The sequence below is a fragment of the Tenrec ecaudatus genome, chromosome 16, assembly GCF_050624435.1.
Source record: "Tenrec ecaudatus isolate mTenEca1 chromosome 16, mTenEca1.hap1, whole genome shotgun sequence".
In the NCBI taxonomy this organism is placed as follows: domain Eukaryota; kingdom Metazoa; phylum Chordata; class Mammalia; order Afrosoricida; family Tenrecidae; genus Tenrec; species Tenrec ecaudatus.
The window spans coordinates 76,105,258-76,127,149 of NC_134545.1; the positions used below are offsets into that span (position 1 = coordinate 76,105,258).

The window sequence follows — 21,892 nt, forward strand, 5'->3', positions numbered from 1 at the left end:
CAAGCTTCAGTGAGCATCCCATATTTGTGTGGTGGCTCATCCATATTACAGGTCTCTCTTCCCTGGTGGGTTGCCTGCTGGGCTGTTAGCCAGCTCTTCAATTAGAGAAAGATGAGGTTTTCTACTCCCCTAGGGTGAGTCTTGGAAACTCATAGGAGCAGTTTTATGCTGTCCTATATGGTCGCTCTCTGTTTGTTTGTTTGTTTGTTTGTTTATGCCATTTGGAGCCCGGGTGGCATAGTGGGTTACACTGTGGGCTACTAACCCACTTAGAAACCACCAACCACTTCAAGGAAGAAAGCTGAGGCTTTATATTCCTGTTACCGAGTTATAGGCTCAGAAACCCCACAGGGGCAGTTGTACCTAGTCTTCTACGGTGACTGTGGGTCACTGGCACTGAGTTTTCCACCCCTCTCTGTTGAGACGCTGTGTGGACAGACCACTCGGGTTCAGCTGGATTCCAATTAAACCGTTACAACCAAACCTGAAGGGATGGCTAAGCAGTTGCTGTTACTAAAGGTCAGAGGTATTTCAACGCAGAACCATCATAATACTTAGGGAGCGCGCTGTCTTTGTGTAATGTTTCTGTACATCAAGTTTGACCCCCTCCGTCTTCCATTTTTGTGCTAGGTTTCCTTTTGACCTAATCCTCTCCTCCCCCTTCTCTTCGCAGGTTGCTTGTACACATTTAGATGTGGATTTAGTCTGCATAACTGTGAAAGAAAAGCTACCATTTTACTTCAAAAGACCCCCTATTAATGTGGTAAGTGTTGCACTTCTAATTCTCTATCTGAATCAATAGGCACCTGTACAAACAAATTGCAAAGGGGGCGGCAGAAACCAGAGTGCACACAGGGAACAACAAAGGCTGGGCAATCAGAGGCAGTTTCAGAATGGGGCATTCGTTTTCTAAAGCTCTCTAAAAGGAGAATGAAGGCTTCAACTAAAAACAAAACCAAAACATTTAGTAAGTCTTCCAGCTACATAGAAAGGCCCAGGCTCCTGGAGGCATAGTGCGTTACACATTGCGCTGCCAATGCAAGGTCAGCAGTTCAAAATCACCAGCTGCTCCTCAGGAGAAAGAGAACGTGTTCTATTCCCGAAAAGTTTTATAGCCTCAGAGACCCACGGACACAGTTCTTTTGACTTAGGAAGTCTCCATGAGTTGGAATTGACTGGCTGGCAGTGAGTGAGTGCCTAAAATGTCTGGAGGGTGGCTGCTACCAGACCCTTGAAGTGTGAGCACAGGTGGAGGAGACAGAATGCAGAGGTTCCTGAGACAGCAGTGAGTTGGGCAGGACACCCGGGAGCCTTGCGGCACGCAGGGCACACACAGACCCAGAGCTAGTCCTGTAGCCTAAGAGGATAGCCACGCATCCCGAGAGCTCTTTCTCCCGCCATCTGTCCCTTGTTACCCTTTCACATAATTTTTCTCCTGTCACTTTCTAACTCATGCCATCTCTACAGACTCTTGCCCTCCCCTGGCGACCACAAAGGGGCTGCGATCTCCCATCAGTAACTATGTTGGTAACTGTGAGGTCAGCACAGCTGTTCCGTTGCGTCAGCGGCCTGACCGTCAGAGGCACTGCCTTGTGAGCTTGAAGAGTGGCTTCCACAGCTTCAGGCTCCCGTTTTCAAAGGCTGCTCTGCGCGGAGCAAAGGGCTGCTCACAGGCACAGACCACATAAATCTCATCCTGCCAGAACTGGGGCATTCTTGAACATGCACATTTTTTTTTCAAAGTTGGAAATTCCTTCCCTTTTGTCTCTTTAGGAGCGCAGCTTTGGCAATTTTTGTTTCTCTGTTTTGGCTGCTAGTACTTTTATTTGATGTTGCGAATTGGAGGAAACCACGTGAGGGGAGAACATGGTGTGGGAAAATGGAAGGTGGAAAAATTAAGTGGACTGACTCCCTACCTCTAAAAGTAACCTCCTAAAACTGGCTTCAAAAGTATGACAGTTTTCAAAATCATATAATTGAAGGAAAAACAGCTATTACCTATGCCCATACCCATATTGGTTACACTCAAATTGTGTTTTCCCACATTTTCGCCAATACTTGTAAACAAACAATCCAGTAATCCCAAGTCATGTTTCCGAGCGTGTGATCTGTCTTCAACAGCACAGATGCCGGAAAACAGTGGCTAGCAAGGGGAGATCAAAGTCGAACCCCACTGCTCTTGAGTTGATCTAACTCACAGCCTAACCACCCACCACACCTGTCTACACAGCATGTCCAAGACTTTAAATCTTCACAAAAGCAAGCAGCATCCTTTCGCCCACATGGAGCGGCGGGGGCTGGGGGTGGGGAGCCGTCAGCAGCTGCACACCTCACCAGGGATCCGGTCACAAGATTAGGGCAGTTCCGGTGCCCTGTGAGCTTAGATCTCTCATGTGCCCCAGTACCGGAGCTAAAAGCCGTACACCCTGCCTTCCACGGTGTCACCGTCTTGTTAACCTCGAGTGTTGGGCCTTTGCCGAGGTAGCGCTCTGTCTCTGGCAGTTAGCCTAAGCTTATAATTAGCCTCAAACTGCCTGTCAGGTTTTATTTCAATGGTGTCCCCTGAAGTTAGGCCGTGGGCTGCTGGGCAAATTGCTGGGAAACGAATGTAGTATCTCATGAACTGGAAAGGCCATAGTCTAGACAGCTCTGCCTCCGGAAACCCACATAGGATCCTGTGCTCTTGGTTGGGAGGAGATAGTGGCTTGTGATGGTAAGGACAGGTCCATGGAATGGACAGCAGTGTACAGCACGCTGTCTCCCGGGCCCCAGGCAATGGACAAACGCCCATGACTGACTGTCTTCATGTTCACATCAGACTGTAGGCTGCCCTGGTCTTTGTTTTCAAGATACTGTACTTGTGTGCCGCTGAGTTGCTTCTAACTCATAGCAAACCTATAGGGCAGAGTAGACCAGCCCAGTGGGGTTTCTTAGGCCAACATTTTTACGGCAGCTTATCACTGGGTTTTTTCTCCCGTGGAGTGACTTGGATTCAAACTGCTGACCTCAGGCAGCAGCTGGGTGCTTAAACCTCGCAGTACCACAACTCTAATGCCTATGATGAGTTATCCCCAAAGTCTGTGTTATGAATGACATGCACCTGTCTCCGCGTATCTGCGCACAGTTTGGGGAACCTGATCTAGTTCAGTGCCCCTCCCCATTCCCCTCAGCCCCCACCTCATTCCATCTGTAAGTTCAGGAAGACTGCTGTTATTTGATGGATATTTTTTGGCTTAATTCCTTCATTTCTTAATTTAAAAATTCGGAAAAGTAAAATTTGACAAGTGAGAAGGATATGCAGTATTTAGCACAGTGTCTGCATTTTTTTTAATCTTCTGGGTGTGAACATTTTACATATGTTAATAAAAACCAGATGATGCAGCAGGGGGGGAAGCTGAGCAGGAGTATTTATAGTCTGCCGCGTGAACTGGCCAGGAAGCAGGAAAGTCCCCATTCCTGCTCTCCGCGTTTTCATCGAAGAGAGAGTGTTGGAGCTGGACTGTGAGAAGGTTGCTCGTGTTCAGGTAGAGGATGGTTGTGTGGAAGAGCGCGAATGTGGTTGGTAGCAGTGTGTGCTGACACCAGTGGCCAACTGCATTCGCTGAGCTCAAATGCAGCCGAGCCCCGGTTCCACGGTGGGTGAGTGCTCAGCTGTGAACCAAGGGTCGGCGATTTAAACCCACTACCCCTTCTGTGGGAGAAAAACATGCTTCTGTCATGTAGGGATTAAGGGTAATCAGTAATTCAGGCTCAACTGGTGGGCCTCACCTGCTCCCTTGCGTGACCCTGAGGGTAAGCCAGTCTTGGCCGCAGGAAGCTGTCGGTGTGGGGTCTCCCGCTGCCGACTTGACCAACCCTGTGAGGCAGAGTGGAATGGCCACCAAGGGTATGAGTGTTGACTGAAGCAGACCGACCACTTCTGGTTTTCCTGCGGAGCTGCTGGCGGGCCGGACCTGCAAGCTCTCATTTCGCAGCCAGTGCATCCCCAGGACTCCCCTGGCGCTGCCAGGACCCCATGAGAAAGCCGCGTTGACTCTGCTCACTTGCTTAGGGCTTCCCCTTCCCCCTTCTCTTGGGGTGTGAGGAAAAGCAGGCATGTTGAGGTAAGTAGTTAATTACACTTTCATCAACAGGCCGGAAGCCAGACGAGGATTAGAGGCTTAAAAAGTTGGGAGGCAAAGCCTAGCTCCCCACTCTGCTCGGATTGGTCCTTTTGGCATCTTCTCCTCTGGCGGTGGGCACCGTAATTATGGTTACACGCTCCCCTCTGAAGACTCCTTCATCACTCTTCTGGGACCTCGGTACTTAGCTAGGAATCACGGCTCTATCATGGGCTGAATGTGTTGCTAAACACTGGGGTGCCAGCTCCTCCTCTCGGATAATCAAATGACTACTAATTATGTATCGCTTTACCATTTAGCACTTTCACACCTGCCGTAGCGCAGCAGCTTTGGGGTAAGGCACATGCTAATTACCCGCATTATGCAGGTGAGGGAATCGTGATTCAGGTAGTTTGCGGCTCACACACAGTTCCATGTCCTGGTGGTTCACATTCAAGCTGTCTGGCCGCAAATCCACCGCCACTTCCCGCACCGGGAAACGCTGTGCTTGAACTTGCTGTACAGCACACCTCTGTGTTAAACACAGAATCATCTTCCATCTTAAAATGCAAGCTTACCAACTCAGGTTTGAGGGAATTCTCTGAACGCAGAATGTATCTTATTACCTTCCTTTGATTGTTCCCAAGAAAGAAAAAATGTATTCTTCTGTGGCTTTGATTTGTGAATCTTATGACCCGACATATTCAAGGAAAGGAAGGGGGCGGGTGTGTGTGGGATGACAAACTTTGCCCAAAGGATGCCATCTTCTTGAATTCAGTAAAGAATTACATGTTAGGAAATGAAAAGGAATAGTTGTATTGCCCCAGTAATCATCTCCCCAATTTTGGACTTTTCTTTTTCTTTCTTGAAAGCTTTGCTTAGCCCCTGAAATTTTATCCTCAATGTCTCTTGATTCAAGTGTCACACACCTGCTCTTAGCTTGCTACATCTTTGTACCTGTTGTTGCTCTTTAGCCTTGAAATCTGATCAGCCGCCCATTCCAGAGCCTTTGGTCCAAGATGCAAACAAAAGCCAATCAGGCAGGCATTGTGACTCTTTGTGAAGAGGTCCTTATGAGCAATCATTTGATGGGTTAAGGTAATTTGCATAAAAATGGTCATAGATGTAGGAGTCTAGGTAATGAGTATATTTTAGCTATTTGAAAATTTATAATAAGGTCTGAGGAAATAAATGCTTGCAGCCTTCAATCACATAGACTGCTTTTAAATTTCTATTTCCTTTTTCTTAGCAAGGTGAAAGACAACTTGATTACTGTACCATAACTTTTAAAAAAACCAGTTTTATTGACATATAATTCACGTACCATACAATTCAGTGGTTTAAATATATTAAAAACAGTGGTGCAATCATAATCAATCTGGGAACATTTTCTTCATTCTTGGACCCATTATTGTTAGGAGCTCCAATTGTCCCCAGCCTTCCCTGCCATAACTAAGGAGCTATTAATCCTGCTTAAATCCTTATCCTGGATTTGATATAAAGAAGAGCATGCAAACAACAACAACAAACCAATGGCAACAGAATGAAGCGCAGAATAGCGTCAGTCCCAGAGAAAGCAGAAGTCCACACTGTCGTAGGGGCTATAAAGTGGGTTCCGACCCGTCGCGACCCTGCACCCCCTCACAGTGCTGTTGTGCTTGAGCCCATCGGTGGAGCCGCCGCGGCCATACGTCAGTGAACTGAAATTGACAGCTGTTGTCCATTGTGATTCCGAAACTAGAACAAATTAAAAATGGGTCAAAAGGGAAAGCAAATGGTAGTACGTGTCATATCTTTTTATGGTCAAAATGACATTTCTCAAGAATTAAGTCAATTCTTAATAACTTATTCTTAATAATCATAATTTTTTTCTCTTTCCTTCCCCCACCCCCTGCAATTAGAGGTTTTTTACATTTTGATTATCCCCCTACAAATGGTTAGAAATTTAGATTCATTCAACGAGGAATATTGGGGACTTGGCCAGTCAAACTCTATACATCATCCACAGCTTCTGTGTTTTCCTCTACACCCTCCTTACTGCCTGTTTTCATCCAGTAGCTAGAAGGATGAGAAAAAATACAAACCAGCTTTAGGTGAGGGAAATAGGGAAGATAAGTTGAGGATATGGCTAAATGGGTGTTTTCAAATTCACCCTAGTTCCTGGCAGAGATTCCACAGTGAACACATTCTTACATGATCTCTTTTCCATAAACTATTGATTTAATCAAAGTACAGACATTAAACACTTGTATAAAGACCTATATAGAAAAAAATGAGCTGATACCAAGGGCTCAAGCAGAAAGCAACTGTTTTGAGAATGATGAGGGCAACAAATGGATAAATGTGCTTGACACAATGGATTGATGTATGGATTGTGATAAGAGCTGTATGAGCCCCCAGTACAATGATTAAAAAAAAAACATATTATAAGGAGTTATCCTGTCATGAGCATCAAAAAATATATAAACTGGAAGTATGCATTTATCTAAAGCACAGAATATAATAGTGTCATTAGCAGAAAGAGCCCAAGTCAAAGAATTACAGGTAGGAAAGAGTCTCCAGACTGTAGGTGCAGCGACAGTGTGGAAATAGCACGGAAATTCTAAGGAAACAGCAGACACATAAGAAAGTCGAAAGTACTCACTTCGGCAGCACATACACTTAAAAGAGAAAATCTAAAACTGCCGATGCCATAGGCAGGAGCAAAAGGTAAAGCAAAGAATTGAGGGTGAAAGGAAGAATCTGTCCTGGAAAGGAAGGTGGAGGGGCTGCTGGCCGCACGGGAAGAGGATCCAGGCGGGCTTCAGTTTCTGGGCAAAGGCAAGCATTCCATTCCCTCTAAACAAGTGCATGCGAGTAGACCTTCCGCAGCCCCAGCTTGCCCTCCTCTGGGTAACACAAGCTCATTTGTCGGGCAGACCTGGGTCTGGTCAAGGCTTTGGCTGCCTTTCTCTGCTCATTCAAAACGAGAACTCAAGGATCTTTGTAATGTAAGGCAAGACATATATATATATATATATTTCCTCCCAACAGTTTTTTAATTGACATGTAAATTCACAAATTGTACAATTTAGTAGTTCAGTCATATCAAGAAGAGCGATCCAGTCATCACCAGTCAGTGGTAGAACAGCTTCATTCTTACACTCATCGATATTCGCTCCCCTTCCCCCCACTGCCAAGGAACCAGTCATCTCGCACTGTCTCTAGATTTACCCATCCTGCATGTCATAGACAGAAAGACATGAAAAACAAGCAAAAGAAGCAGTAAAACAGATGACAGCTTCAGTCAGAAAGAGAGCAGAAAATATTAGCAATCAGAACGAGTTTAAATGGATCATAGAGAAGATCAAATAAAGGCTAGGATGCTTGATTTTAACCTAACTGCATCTGCAGCAATTCACCCCCAATACATTTGCATGTCAGCAAGACTGTTTGCACCGTCGGTTCGTGGTCAGAGGGGACTCGACGCTGGCTTAATCCACTTGGCTCACCGCTTCACTTTTATTTTGGCACGGAAACAGCTTTCAAATGGGGCTAAGAGGCCATCAGATGTCAGGACATAGCATTTCGGCCAAACTACGTCTGCCACGATGCGCTCTGTCTGGTAACGGGCCTGTTCAGTTCCCCTGACTCTAACCAGGGGCTTCACTGGAGGCTCCGTGCATGTGTGGGGCCTGCAAGTGCGTTCAGAGCGTAAGGCTAGATAGCGCTCATTGCCGGTAGGATTGATCCTCATCCCCGGCTCTGACAGTCTACACAGTTGGCCCTTCTCAAGCTTTTTCGCCCTTGGTTCCCACCGGGCGGCTTAGCTTTGTTCTGTCCCTTCCAGCCTCCGGCCTTCTCTGTGTGCTCTGCAAAACACAGAACCTTCCCCCATCTGAGAATGCTCCTCCTCCTCTTCACCTCCTTAGTGCTCCCTCCGCCATCCTCCCCCAAACCGTTTCTTGACAGTACTCACACAATTGCAGTTTTTATTTGTGTCATATTTGACAGTCGTGTCCCCCTTCCCCGCGCCCTCCCACCAGACACACACACACCGAACTGGAAGCTGTAAGAAGGAAACTGGGAATCATGGTCCAAGCTCGCCATCCCCGTGCATGTTGACGTTAGGTACCACTGAGTCAGCTCCAACTCGTAGCCACCCTGTGGGCCACAGAAGGAAACCTTGTCAGCCACCTCGCCTCCCTGGTGGTCGTGCTCTGTGAGCACAGTCACGCAGGCACTCCTGTCAGCCTGCCTTGTTGAGGGTCTTTTTCAGTTTCACTGACCCCCTCGCTCCTCGACCCTGCAGGGTGGGCCTGAAACCTATCTGTCGGGAGTAAATGGAGATGCTCAGTCACTCACCAGGGAAGAAGATAGTCATCAGGATTCGTCTAGGTCCAATGTTTCTATCCCTTTCAGGCTGTGGTTTTTGGGGTTGTTGTTTTATCTGTAAAATGCCAACACTGATGCCATCCTATTTATTAAGAGTGTCTTGAAATAAGAAGGACATTTCTTTCTCTTTTGCAAAAAGTCAACTTCGGGTTGGGAATTCAGACAAGTTGTCGAGGGCCCAGGCTTCTTCCTGTTTTCCACCTAGCAGCCATGCTCTCAGCTGAGAATCAGGGGTCTGTTCCTAAAGAAGTGAGTCTCATTAGTTCTGCTCCCACTGGCCCAGTTGCCGGTCAGCTTCCAGGGTGGCCACAACCTTGAAAACCCTATGAAGCAATTCTACTCGGCACACGGGGTGTTGCTGAGTCCAAATCATCTGGACAACAAGGAGCAGCAACTACGAAAGGAAAATGAGAGAAACAATGCTGAAGGCACTTAGCAGTCTGCCACCGTTGCCTTTTCAAGGTATTTACGGGTCCGTAACACCTTAGACTCAACACAGCTCAGGCACAGCGTCCGCACTTCTCATGGCTGTTGCCAGCATAAGAGCCCGGTGGCCTAGTGGGTCACATGTCGGACCGCTAACCAGTTTGAATCCACTAGCTGTTCCGTCGGAGCGAGATGAGCTTTCTGCTCTTTGTCAGATTTACATCCTCACAGACCCAAAGGGGCAGCTCCCTTGGTCCTGTAGGATCACTGGGAGCTTGTGTTTTTGGTGTGTGTTATTTTTCTGGTTCTATTACTCCTTTATTCAGTATACTTGCAGTAAAATGAGAGAAAGACACAAAGTGTTTTTAAAAAATCAGAAACTTTTATTAAGACAAAGTGAGAATGTGAAGCAGTTATTTCTCTGATCTCCACGCGGGTCTGTACATTGTTGAAGACAGCGCTTCCGTCTCACTCACCTTTCCTCGAAGAGCTTTGGTTTACACCATATCAAAATTGCAGTTTGGGCTCCCTTGAGGGACTTAAATTGTGTTCCTTGGAAATGTACTTTCAAATTTGGGGGACACAAACACATCTTAGAGAGACAAGATAAAGGCCATAGGGTGGAGGGTAGTGTTTTGAAGTAAAATTCTCCTAAGACAGCTTTGTTCTTTTGGACTTTACTGGCCTTTTTCTCAATAGTACAATTACCAAGTTCCGTAAAACTTCTTCCTAATAAGCCCCCTTGATTACCATGCATCCTTTGAAAAAAATCTAGCATGATTACCGCTTGAAATTCAAAACTCAAACTCTGCTGTTGAGTAAATTCTGACCCATAGTGACCGTCTAGGACATTGTAGAACTGCCTCTGGGGTTTCCAAGACTAACTCTTTATGGAAGTAGAAAGCCTCATCGTTCTCCCATGGCACCAGTGCTTGTTTCAAACTGCTGGCCTCGCAGTTTGTGGCCCAACTTGTAACCACTAGGCCACCAGGGCTCCCACGTTACTCCTTAAGAATCCCTAAAAGAGGAAGATTCACTAGAATCTGAGCTGACCTCTCGGCCTCCAGTTGAACTGGATTGGACTTTTTGTTACGGCACCCTAACAAGAGTGAGACAAGTGTGTTGAGAGAGTTGTCTGTAGCCAGGACTGACAACAGAGACGTGCTTAGCCACGATTTGCTCGAAGTTAGTGGGTGTACGCATGAACTGAAGCCCTCACAGCAATACGTTTGGTGTGTTCTAGAACCTGACCTTCCGAGAGACCCTTCCTGACCTCCAGTCTGGGCGTTTCGAACTCCTGGTCTCTTTGTTCTTGGATTAAATGACGTGGTTGACGTGGTTGGCTTTATATTTGTATAGTTGACCCAAAGTGTCGGGGGCAACTCTTTTCCTTTTACCCCTGTCCCCCCCGCTGGGACTGTGCTCTGCTCAACCTCATGATAGATAATTCCAGTTGACATAAAGTCAGCTTCCCCACAGATAAGGCCGACTCTGGTGGTCAAGTGGAGCCACAGATGTCTTCCCTTCTTGTGGATGGCACCATTTGGGCGTGAACCCACCTTTATTTAAGGCTGTACCTTGGCAGGCAAGACATGGGCTGGGGAGTGGGGTGAAGCAGGTAGGAAACTCCCCCCAAAAATCCCAAACTCACTACCCTCGGTCACTGACTCATAGCGACCCCCTGTGGGTTTCTGAGAATGTAACTGTTCACGGGAGTAGAAAGCCCAGTCTTTGTCCCAAGGAGCTGCTTGTGGTTTTGAACTGCTGACCATTCGGATAACAGCCCAACCCTAACCATAGCACCACCAGGCTCCGTAGGGGGGAACTAGTGAGAATACAGTTGGACAGTGTGTATTTCCCTTGACCCTTTGTTTTGCTGCTTCTCCTGTAAAGGCAATTGAGCGAGGCATCTGCTTTGAACTTGCCTACAGCCCTGCCATCAGAGACTCCACAATGAGAAGGTACACGATCTCCAACGCCCTCAACCTGATGCAGATCTGCAAAGGAAAGGTGGGAGTCCGTACTTTCAGGGTATTTTTTAAGCCTAGCAGTTTATTAGTAATCTCCTGAAATTTCAGTTTGAATCCTTCTTAAAGCAGAAAGCTCTCAAGATACAGAAGCAGATTCTCTCGTATTAATGAGCTCTGCAAAAGAGAAAGAAAAATACGGAGGGAGGGAAGATTTTTTTCAACAAGGAATTTGCTGTTTACCTACTGTGAAAAGAATAAGTAGTCTAGATAACAACTGATTATCAGTAAGTTGAAGTGAATTTAAGTTGTTTGTTTTAATTTCCAATAAATTCTGACTCATAGGGACCCTCTAGGACAAATAGAACTGGCCCTGTGGATTTTTGAGGCTAGAAATCTCGTTCGGAACAGAAATCCTCATCCAGATCCTGTGGAGCAGCTGGTGATTTCGAACTGCTGCCTGGGGTTGGACGCCCAATTTGTAATCCACTGCTCCACTGGGGCTCCTTTTTAAATGAGTTTTTAAGGAATTCATCTTTTCTAAGGTTGATTCTTACTGTTAAAGGCAGCCTTCAATTTGATGTGTGATCCATCATCCGTTCACTTTATTTACCTTATGTTCCGAAGAAATTGATATTTGAGCGTTCCATGTTAAATGTGATTGTGGGTGATTTGTATTGTAAGACCCTTCAACTTTTTATTTTTTCATTTACTTAAGATTAATATTGATCACTTTCTATTTTGTAGAACGTAATTATATCTAGTGCTGCTGAAGGGGTAAGTCTGTCATTTTAATGCTTGGTTTTGCTTTTCACATTATAAAACAAGATTTTCTGGAAGAGAAATTAAAATAGCAATGTAATGAGTGTTTATTACATGTTTTCCATTTTAATTACAAATTTGACATTGAAATTTTGTTTCTCCTTCATACAGTTATAAAATGCTTTTCAGGGTCCTTTTACATTTCTTTTTTTTTTTCCCTTTTACATTTCTAAGCACGTAAGATTCCCATCAGAATTATGGCTTAAAATGTCTTCAATTGCTTTTCTTATTTTTGAATTCTTAAGTATCCTGTTACTTTACTCCAAATGAAGTCATCAAAATATTCTGATTAACTTGTCCTTTCATTTCTATCTTTTGTTCATTTTATTTTAGCCTTTAGAAATCAGAGGACCATATGACGTGGCAAACTTGTATCCTTTTCTGTGTTGAAAATTTCTTTTAGGAAATTTGGGCTTTATAGGGGTGTATTAGTTAATAAAATATTTTCTCAATATTTTACTTTGTGTCAACAATAGCTTATAAAAAATGCATCCGTTGTAGAGAGCATCTCTTTCTAATTTAAGGGTAAAGTAGAAAAAGAAAATGAGGGATTTCCTATATCTGTGTTTCCCAAAGCGGGCAGTACTACGCCCGGGAGGCACTGGAACCCCGGAGGACAGGGGTTGGCTTCAAAGTAGACACCTAGACTTTCTCCTGGCGTATGGGCTCCCGTACCAAAGTTGTTATGGGAGGGGGAAGCCCTGAGATGAGTGTTCCAGTGGAGCTAAGAACCTGTTGGCGGGCCAAGTCTCTCCCTCGCAGTTTGACCAGGTGAACTGGCACTCGTAGTTCTTAGTCTTGTTCGTGCCCTTGGCTGACTGGGTTGAAATCTTTAATGTGCCCACCAGAGGGCTGCTGTTTGGGCTGTCTGAACGCGATGCCAAGGCTGCGGTGTCCACCACCTGCAGAGCGGCGCTTCTGCACGGAGGTGAGCACAGCTTCCTTCCCGGAAGGGAAGCAGAGCACTGTCAATCAAACCGTGGCCCACCTCTGCTCCTACTGCCCCGTGCTGCTGAGGCCTTCTGATCCCCTCATTGCTTTCTCACTCTTTCCAGGCTTTGCTTTCTATTTTTTAGGGGTCAATAGAGCTTGTGCTTGCAGAAATGTAGGAGGGGGCTTCAGAATGATTGTGGCAACATTAACTTAAAAGGTGACTGGTTTCCCTCGAAACTTTTGAAGCCCTTTGGTGTTGATTGTGGACTTTCAGGTTCCACAGACACGGTGCCCTGGCTCACATTTTGAGGGTTCTCTAATCGGTGCTTTTCCGAGTGGAAACCGCGGTTTTCGAGAACTGAAATGCTAAAAAGGTAGGGTAAGCCATTTAGTAAGAAAACAAAAACAGGAAGTCCATTTTCTTAAGCCCAAGCAACAAACCAGACAGTTAGCTTGTTGCCTTTATCACAACATCATGACATTTTGCTTATTTTTTTCTCCTATTTACACGTTCAAGAATTTACATTTTTAATTTCACATGTGATCTGCCTCTTAACTGCACTACTGAAACTCACTTAATTTCTTATCAGATAAAAATTGAACCCAAATCATTTAATATACTGATTCTTTGGAAAATTGAAGTAAAGTTTGATTTTAAAGAAAACGCAAGATCGCCACATTAGATCTGCTCACTTATTTTCATTCTCTTAGTAATTTTTTATGAGTAGTGCTACTGGTCAAGAAGTTATTTAGTTGCTATTACCCAGATGTATTTTGTACTTCAGAATTCCTTCCATTGCCTCACAGAATAGGTTACTGAACATAGTTATTTAGCATATGAATGAATAGGTTTTTTTAAAACTTTGTGTGTTTTGTCTGCATTTTAATGATCTTATTTACATTTGGGAGACCTGCTTATGGTATTGACTTGAGTTAGATGATTTTAATTTTGCTTTCAACATTATCAGCTTGAATTAGTTAGGTTATACAGCCCAGGTCCCATCACTTAAACTTTGGGAATGACCACGTTAATTGGGATTATCAGGATTTTCTTGAAATTAGGGGACAGTTGGTTCATGCTTTGTCAGTTCAGTTTTTTTTATCTATCTTAAATGAATATAAGGCATCATCAAGGTTTGGATAGCGAAATAGGTTAAAACAAGAAAGGGAAAAAACTAAAATGTAACAGTTGAAACATACCAAAAATATATAATAGTGAAAAATGAAAATTCTGCATTAACTTAAAAAATTTAACTACTCAGCCTCAAATATATAAATCCAGGCTTTTTCCAGAAGCTAAGCTGGAAAAGGCTTGTGGGATTTTGATTAACTCAATCATTCACCCCCATGTGCCCAGTCCCATCAAGATTAGTTTCAATTCTGAGCACCCTGTTTGTAGTAGGCTGAGGAGACAGTGGAAACTCAAAACAGATATGCAGAGTTCTTATGTAGATTAAGCCTCCATTGCATTCCTTGTGAACATTAAGGAACTCTCACTGCCAGGAGTCAATGCTGACGCCTAGCAACCCCCTGTGGGTATCTGAGACTGTCACTGTTTATGGGAGTAGAAAGCCCAGTCCTTCTCTCAAGGAGCTGCTGATGGTTTCGAACTGTTGACCCTGGGGATCACAGCCCAAAGCATAACCACTATACCACCAGGGCTCCTGATCATTGACTAAGGATGTAGGTAATCTTGCCAGCCCTGGGAGGAGCAGTTTTTTTCTCATGGGGCTACCTGGGTTCGTCCTTGATGGAGATCTCTGTACCTGAGCTAGTAAAGGTGGTCAAATGTTCATGAGTCGTGCCCTGGCTGCCTTGGTGGGAAGACTCTGTAAGCTTTCCTGTCTAACATAATGTGTGTGTCCTAATCATGGGCTTGTTCCTCCTTCTGTAGTCCCACCTCTAACTCTGATGTATTGATCTGCCACCAATCATGAATCCGGGGTAGTATCCTTTTTTCTATGCTTTATTTAACTAGCATCCTGACATTGAATCCCAGAAGCCATTATGGGCACATGCTATTGGCCTCCCACATCTAGGTGATGTGTCTGTGTCTTATGTTGTTTTTGATCCTTTTAAGACTTAGTAACTGTTTTCCTTAAATTATAATTGAGATATAATTTGTCCCATAAAACACATCCCAGTTTATGTCTGTTGTCTCTACAGAGTTATTATACACGGAAGAGCATCCCAATGCAGATGATAAATGATGCAGTTAGTTACCTCGGTTTTTGTTGAATAGAAGGGTCAGAGTGATACAGTTCCGAAGTTTGCAGTCAGTCTTAGGCTAGACGATCCGAAATAAAGGATTCTGAGATAAGGGGGTTGAAATCCCCTTGTTTTGCTCTGCACTAAATCGGTGTTACCTGGAACCGTGTTAGTTCTGAGAGTTACATTTAGGGACCATGGGTTGTTGGTATACTTGATATCAGAAGGAAGTTAGTAGATCCTTGACAGGACTAGGAGCCTTATTGTGTAAGGGGGCGAAAGCAGCCCTGGAACACATGGAAACTCACTCGCTGACTGCTGACATTCACTGCCATTAAGTCGATTCTGACTCACTGCCCTGTGGGACAGACCTGTCCCTTGGGGTTTCCCAGGCTGTAGATCTTTAAGGGAGTAGAAGGCTTCACCATTTTCACATGGAGTAGCTGCTGGTGATGAACTGCTAACCTTGTGGGAAAGAGCCCAACATAGAAGCCTCCTACCAGGGACCCTCATGGACCACATGGTAGATGGTTTTCCATCGGAAGGTTTGCCTCGGGGAAATGAGAATTAGATGGTTTCTGTGGCCTTTCAGGGCACCTGGTAGTACAGGTGCTATGCATTGGGCTGCTCATTACCAGGTCCATAGTTAAAAACACCAGCCCTTTGGTGGGAGAAAGTTGAGGCTTTCTACTCCCGAAAAAAGTTACCGCCTCGGAAACCCACAGGGGCAGTTCAATTCTGTCCTGCCAGGTCGCTGTGGGTCAGAATTGACCCAGTGGCAGGGAATATGTTTCTTTGTTGGTTGGCGGAGTTTCAAAAGCCAGGCAGTAGCCAGTCTAAGGAGAGTCTAAGAAAGGAAAGAGGTCAGAGAATTGGACTCAGGATGGCGAGTTCGGTTCTCCAGTCTGCCACTGTGCCAGGATGCGCCTGTTTGGGATGCCTTCCTGTACTGCTCGTGAATCAAAACAGCATGCCACTATTAAGGAGCCTTGGCAATGTAATGGTTTAGTGCTTAGCTGCTTCAAGAAAAGGGGGTGGTTCTAAGTCACACAGCGGATCCTTCGAAAGACGAGCCGTTCTGTTTTCATAAAGGGTACAGCCTAGAACACCCTATGCAGGACTTCTGGGCTGTCATGTGGAGTTACTAGGAGTTAGAATGGATTCGACGACATTGGAGAGGTAGCTGAGGAGCCCTGGTGCCTCCGTGCTCAGCCGTTAGTGACAGGTCGATGATGCACACACGCGCCGGCCGCTCCACAGAAGAGGCAGGTGGCGGGCAGTGGCCTTTTATTAAGATTGCAGCCTTAGAAACCCTATGGGGTAAATTAAAGCTGCACACAGACATAACTTATTATTACAAGTGTGTGTGTGTGTGTGTGTGTGTGTGTGTTCAGCCTCCGCCACACACACACACACACACACACACACTGACATTCTGAATTCTGCGTTTTCACTTGCCAAATGGTTTTGTTGTTGTTTTTCTTGCTCTTTTTAAAAACTGTAGTTTCCTCTCTCGCCAGGTGACCATTAGTCTTTCACCTTGGATTTGCCTGTTCTAGAGATGTCAGATGAGTGGAATCATGCAGTGTTTGTCCTTGTGTGTCTGGCTTATTTCATTTCACATAGCTTATTCAGGGTTCATCCGTGTGGTGGAACTTCATTTCTTCTTATAGCCATCTATTTGCCACATTCATCTACCCGCTCATCGTGGATGGGCCCTTGTGGTGTTGCTGCCTCTGGGCATCTGGGAGCAGTGTGACAGGGAAGGTTGGTGTGCACAGTCTGTCTGAGTTGCTGCTTTCAGTCCTTCTGCGTAGATGCCGGGTGGAATGAACTCCATTCCTGAAAGAAGCATTTACATTAAGAGCTTTACTTTATTTGAAAATGTAAAGGATTCTGGCTTTTCAGTTGTTTATTTCGATTCAATTGTTCATATTAGGAGATTTCTGACCTAGAACTAAAATAATTTTGAAACCAGTGAATTTAGTTTTAAAGTGCTGTTTTTATTATTTAATCTATGCTATTTATTTATCTGAGATTAAGCAATTACTCAGGATCTTAATGATCTGAGTAAGCATATCTAAATACAATATTGTTCATTTGGTAAATGGGAATCATTGGCTAGTTCCATTTCTGTAGGTCTCTGTGTTGGCATTTTTGTGACCTTGAGAATAGTCTCTGTCCCTTGTTTGAAGTGCTTTGTAAAATATCTGGCAAAGTCTCAGTGGACTAGATGAATTAATTCTGATAAATGGGAAGGCAGTGCTTCTTAACTCTTTGGAACTGAGTGTGCTTGCCATAAGAAATCCCTCCTAACTGGTGGTCAGGTTCTCTTGGTTCCATGCCCTTCCTAACTAGGGACCTCTTTCGCCCTCGTTCGTCCCCAGAACAACCTTCTGTTCCCATGTCCTTGTCTTCACATAGGGCTCGTCTCCCCTGTGAGCTTTCTTCCCTGTTTCTGTTGTCACCTCATCTTACAATATGGGCCGTAATTGATTCAGAGAATGAATCCTTGTGGGTACCGCTGTCCCTGCTGTTTGCCTCTATGGTATTGTAGAGTGCCCCCTGGGGGGGAGTGTTAGTGTTGCCTCTGAAGCATCTGATTCTTCCGTATGTCACACCGTGCCTGGCCATGTTGCTAAGCCGATCTAAGCATTCCTCATTTTCTCCGTTTTGGGTCCATTTTCAGCCAGTTTATAAGGGGTCAATAAATATGCACATTTGATTGAGTTCATTCACGCATCAGGTATTTATTGAGCAAATATTACACACCAGGTGTAGCTGGATATTGGGGGTACGGTGTGATTCCTTCTGGAGAGATTATCTAGTAAGAGAGGCGGTTATCGCAGCCGTAGTGCAGTGAGGAAGTACACACATCACCGTCAATCCCCAAACCAAACCCACTGCCATCGAGTCAATTCTGACTCATGGTGACAAACTAGAACTGTTTCCGGGAGTAGAAAGCCTCATCTGTCTTCTGCAAAGCAGCTGGTGGTTTTGAACTGCTGACTTTGGGGTTTGCAGCATACCACATAGCCCACTATGCTACGAGGGCTCCACACACCACCACAGGAGCCAGAAATCCAGTCTTATACTTGTTCACCTGACTCAGCGGGGCTGGCTGGCGGCCTATGGGCACCACCATGTAGGATGTGAGTTCTGTCAGCAGCAGAGCATTACAGGCTGCCACGGCCTGCAGTTGTACACTCAGTGTCACCCCTTAGCACTGAATCAGGTGCTGATGAAATACTGAAATGCCTGTGCTTTGGGGGTGGGGGGTGGGGGTGTGTGTAATGGCAATAATTGACATCAGCTCCCATAGCAATTCATTATGATTTTCTCATTTGCTAGTGTTTGGAAGTGTTAGGGTAATACAGTCCTTGCTAAACTTGTTTGTTTTAATCACATGCTCACTTTTAAACACTATGCTCTCCTCTTTGCTTTCCAGAAACTAGAAAAACTGCTTTCGGAATTGTTTCTACAGTGAAGAAACCGCGGTCGTCAGAAGCAGATGATGAGCCCCTTCCAGCTTGCAAGAAAGCCAAGTGTGAGGGCTGAGGAGGCCCCCCTCGGCCCCCTCGGCTCCCCTCGGTGCCTCTCTCTGCCCTCTGAGAGAACTCAGTGGCTACCATGCAGCTAAAGCCTTTATGTAATTTACTGTGTTCATTTGGATCTAGCAATCAATAGTCTGTAAAAAACGGTGTTGTTTTCAACCTATTACAGTAACAAGCGAGATCTTCTGAAGCGTTTGTTAACGCTGTGAATTTAGATGTTAAGATGCTATCCTTTGTGTAAACGATAAATTATGGCAGGTACAAACTAATGAGAAAATGTCTTACTATTGTAAGAAACTATTTAAATTGTTTCTTGTTTCATGAAAAACTCATGTTTTCTACTCGTTATACAGAGGTTATTATTTTAATCTCAGTATTCAAGAAGTCGTGAGTTTGAGGACTATTAAAACTTTGTAAAGAGTTGACCTTTTAGTAGACTGGGCTGTTTTTTAAAAGCTGCATTTATGTGGACTCACCAAGGCAGAGTCCTTTCTGAAAGGAGTGGTGGCAACTGTGTAGTGGATCATCATGTCTTCCCTGAGGTCTCTGCTGCGTCTGACCTTTGTTCTGTCCTGGAAACAGAATGTCTGCCTTTTTCTTTAGGAACCCCTGACAACAATGTTGGCATTCCTAATAACTCTATTAAAAGTGTCTAAACGTTTAACTCGACTGGCTTTGGAAATAAGTGTTTTTGGTTTATCAGCTTCACCATGTTAAATAGATGTAGGTTTTTGTGTTTTTTTAAAAAAAAACACAGCATGTCTGCTGTATCAATACAAGCAGATCCAATCCTTGCAAGGCTCGGTGTTGGAGGATCTGTGTCCATGGGGCTTGCTTGGTGGTAGTCTGCACGGAGGTGGGTCTACGGGCTTCTTCCACTGTACTGCTGGCTAGATTCAGGTCATCAGCCTGTGGGATAGCAGTAGAAGGCAGATTGCTTGTGCTCCCAGAGCCCAAGAGTGACCAGGGCCCCAAATAAAAGTGAGCAGAGCAAGAGATGAAATTGAAGAGCAAAGTGTTTTAAAAGAGAAAAGTAACATTGTTGTGAGAGCCACAGAAAATAGACTTTTTCTAAAATGCTTTATACCCATCTCAAAAATATAAATGCTTAAATAAAAAGTACAATAAAAATTCTTGAAAAACACAAGTAGAACCGTTATACATACACGACCCAAAACAAACTCCCTGCGCGTCGATGGCGCCTCTCTAGGGCAGGGTAGAATTGCCCTGCGACCGTGGCTGTTGACCGGAGGAGGCCTGTCTTCTGTGGAGCAGCTAGTGGTTTTGAACTGCAGACCCTTTGGCTTGCAGCCCAGCTACTTCACTACCCAGGCTCCCCTGATAAGACATACAATGCCTTTTAAAAGTTCATGGAAAAACTCCATGATCTTTTCCATGAACTTTTCGTAGCCCACTCAGATATTCTGTGTAGTAAATGCGATGGTTTGATCAATTTTATTAACCTGCCTATTCTGTCCCTTGTTTTTGGACGCTAGCTAGTTCGCCCCTGTATGCTGGACCCCACACCAGCCGGCAGTCCGCCTCTGTGCTGTGCCACTGGCCGCTGCCCCCACTCCCCTCAGGCGGTTTGAACGGTGGGCTCGTGGTCTTTGTGCAGGTTCCGCAGGAGCGCAGTTCAGTTTTGGAAGTTTTTCGTAACACAACCCTTACTTTGTTAGGTTCCACAAAGCTGAATGCACGTCCCTAGTTGATGAAAGCCAGGTGAGCGTCTTTCTGGTGCTCTCTGCTTCCAAACAAGGCCCATCATCGTCAGCGGGGCTAGTGCTAATCGCATGGCCTTTCATGAGTCCCGCTGCAATTTTGGGCAGTTCCCTGACAACGTATTGTTGTAACTGCTTAAATTCTGCAAAATTCCACTCGTGCATGATAATGTAGTTGATCCGCTTCACGTTCTGTTGGATTCTCCCTCTGTGGTATCGGCACAAATAAAGATCTCTTCCTATTGGCTCACCTTATTGTCAATTAAAAGCGAAGATATATGGAATGTAAAAGAAAAATAATTTTCATGAACACTACGTTGCTGTGCTTAAAAGTTTTGAAAAATCAGTGAGTTGCTAGAAAGAACTATTGTCAGATTAGATGTGAACAGGAAAACCATGATTTGTGCGTGACTCTGGAAAAATTCAGAGCCCTCGTCTGGAGTCCTAAATTCTCTTTCTTTAAACATTAAGGAAACTGAAATGCAGCAAGAACAACTCAGCTCTCCCATCAGTGAATCCATTTAATCAAAGAGTAGCATTCCTTACCAGGTTGGCAAGTGAGTATATGTTCACATATTTTAAACTCAACTGTTTAAGGGATATAAGTTTAATTTTTATGACATCTCTCCTTATCTGCTTTTCCAATTGATTGATAGCTACTAGCTCCAGTTGGAGCATGTGTACGTGAAGATTTTCATGCTATGAATTGGAATTGGTCCAGTAGTAGTGAGTTTGGTTAGAAAGAAAGTAAAACAGTTACTTGATGTGCTTTGAACAGTTTTGCTGGCATATAATTCACATGTCATCCAATTCAATAGTTCAATCACATCGTGAAGAATTGTACAAACATCACCACAATCAATTTTAGACCGTTTTATTTTTTCTTATACTCATTGTTATTAGCTCCCCATGTCCCCAACCTCCCTGCCAAAGGAACTTTTAATCCAGTTATTGACTATAGGTTTTCCCACCCCCGGTTTCATATTCAAGAAAAAAAATTCTTTTACCAACAGTAACAAAATAGAGCAGATTAAAACTTCAACTGAAAAGAAAGAAAATATTAAAAACTAGAACAAAGTAAACGAAAAGGGAGATGCAATGATAAAGTGTTAAGTTTTAACCTAACTGCATCTGCCACAATCCGCTTTCCAGTGCATCCTGCATGACAGCAAGGCTGAAGTTCACACCCCTGGTCCAAGTCAGGATTCACCAGAGGCTTCAGCCATGTGTGGTTCTTTTTTTTTTTTTAACTGAAACAACTTTAATAGGGGGAATAAATTATAAGACACTACCTTTTAAAAAAATCATTTTATTGGGGACTCGTACAACTCTTAGGACAATCCACACATACATCCATAGTGTCAGCATATTTGTACATTTGTTGCCCTCACCATTCTCAAAACATTTGCTTTCCATTTGAGCCCTTGGTATCAGCTCCTCATTTTCTCCCCTCCCTCCCCCTCCATCATGAACCCTTGATAATTTATAAATTATTATTTTGTCATATCTTATACCGTCTGACGTCTCTGGTCACCCACTTTCCTGTTGTCCGTCCTCAGGGAGGAGGTTAAATGTAGATCCTTGTCATCAGTTCTTCCTTTTCCTCCACCTTCCCGAAGACACCACATTTTAACCTAACTGCCATAATCAATTTCACTCTGCTCTCTGTCAGATAACAGGGACATTCACATCTTTAAACTGTGGTTCGGAAGAGATTTCAACTGTGCAGACCACGTCCTCTGATCCCATTCCCTCCTTCCGATTTGATTCTGTTATTTATAATCCTT

General features: G+C 44.5%; 1 protein-coding gene across 1 annotated transcript in view; it reads left to right on the forward strand.

Annotated features, from left to right (window-relative positions):
- Positions 1-19,048, forward strand: part of RPP30 (ribonuclease P/MRP subunit p30) — a 34,807-nt gene extending 15,759 nt beyond the window's left edge. The window contains exons 6-11 of the mRNA XM_075534148.1: positions 674-763; positions 10,794-10,910; positions 11,615-11,644; positions 12,023-12,060; positions 12,538-12,617; positions 18,279-19,048. Coding sequence (XP_075390263.1) covers positions 674-763; positions 10,794-10,910; positions 11,615-11,644; positions 12,023-12,060; positions 12,538-12,617; positions 18,279-18,388 — 465 coding nt within the window. The 3' untranslated portion in view covers positions 18,389-19,048. The remainder of the gene's footprint in view (positions 1-673; positions 764-10,793; positions 10,911-11,614; positions 11,645-12,022; positions 12,061-12,537; positions 12,618-18,278) is intronic.
- Positions 19,049-21,892: the final 2,844 nt, after the last annotated feature.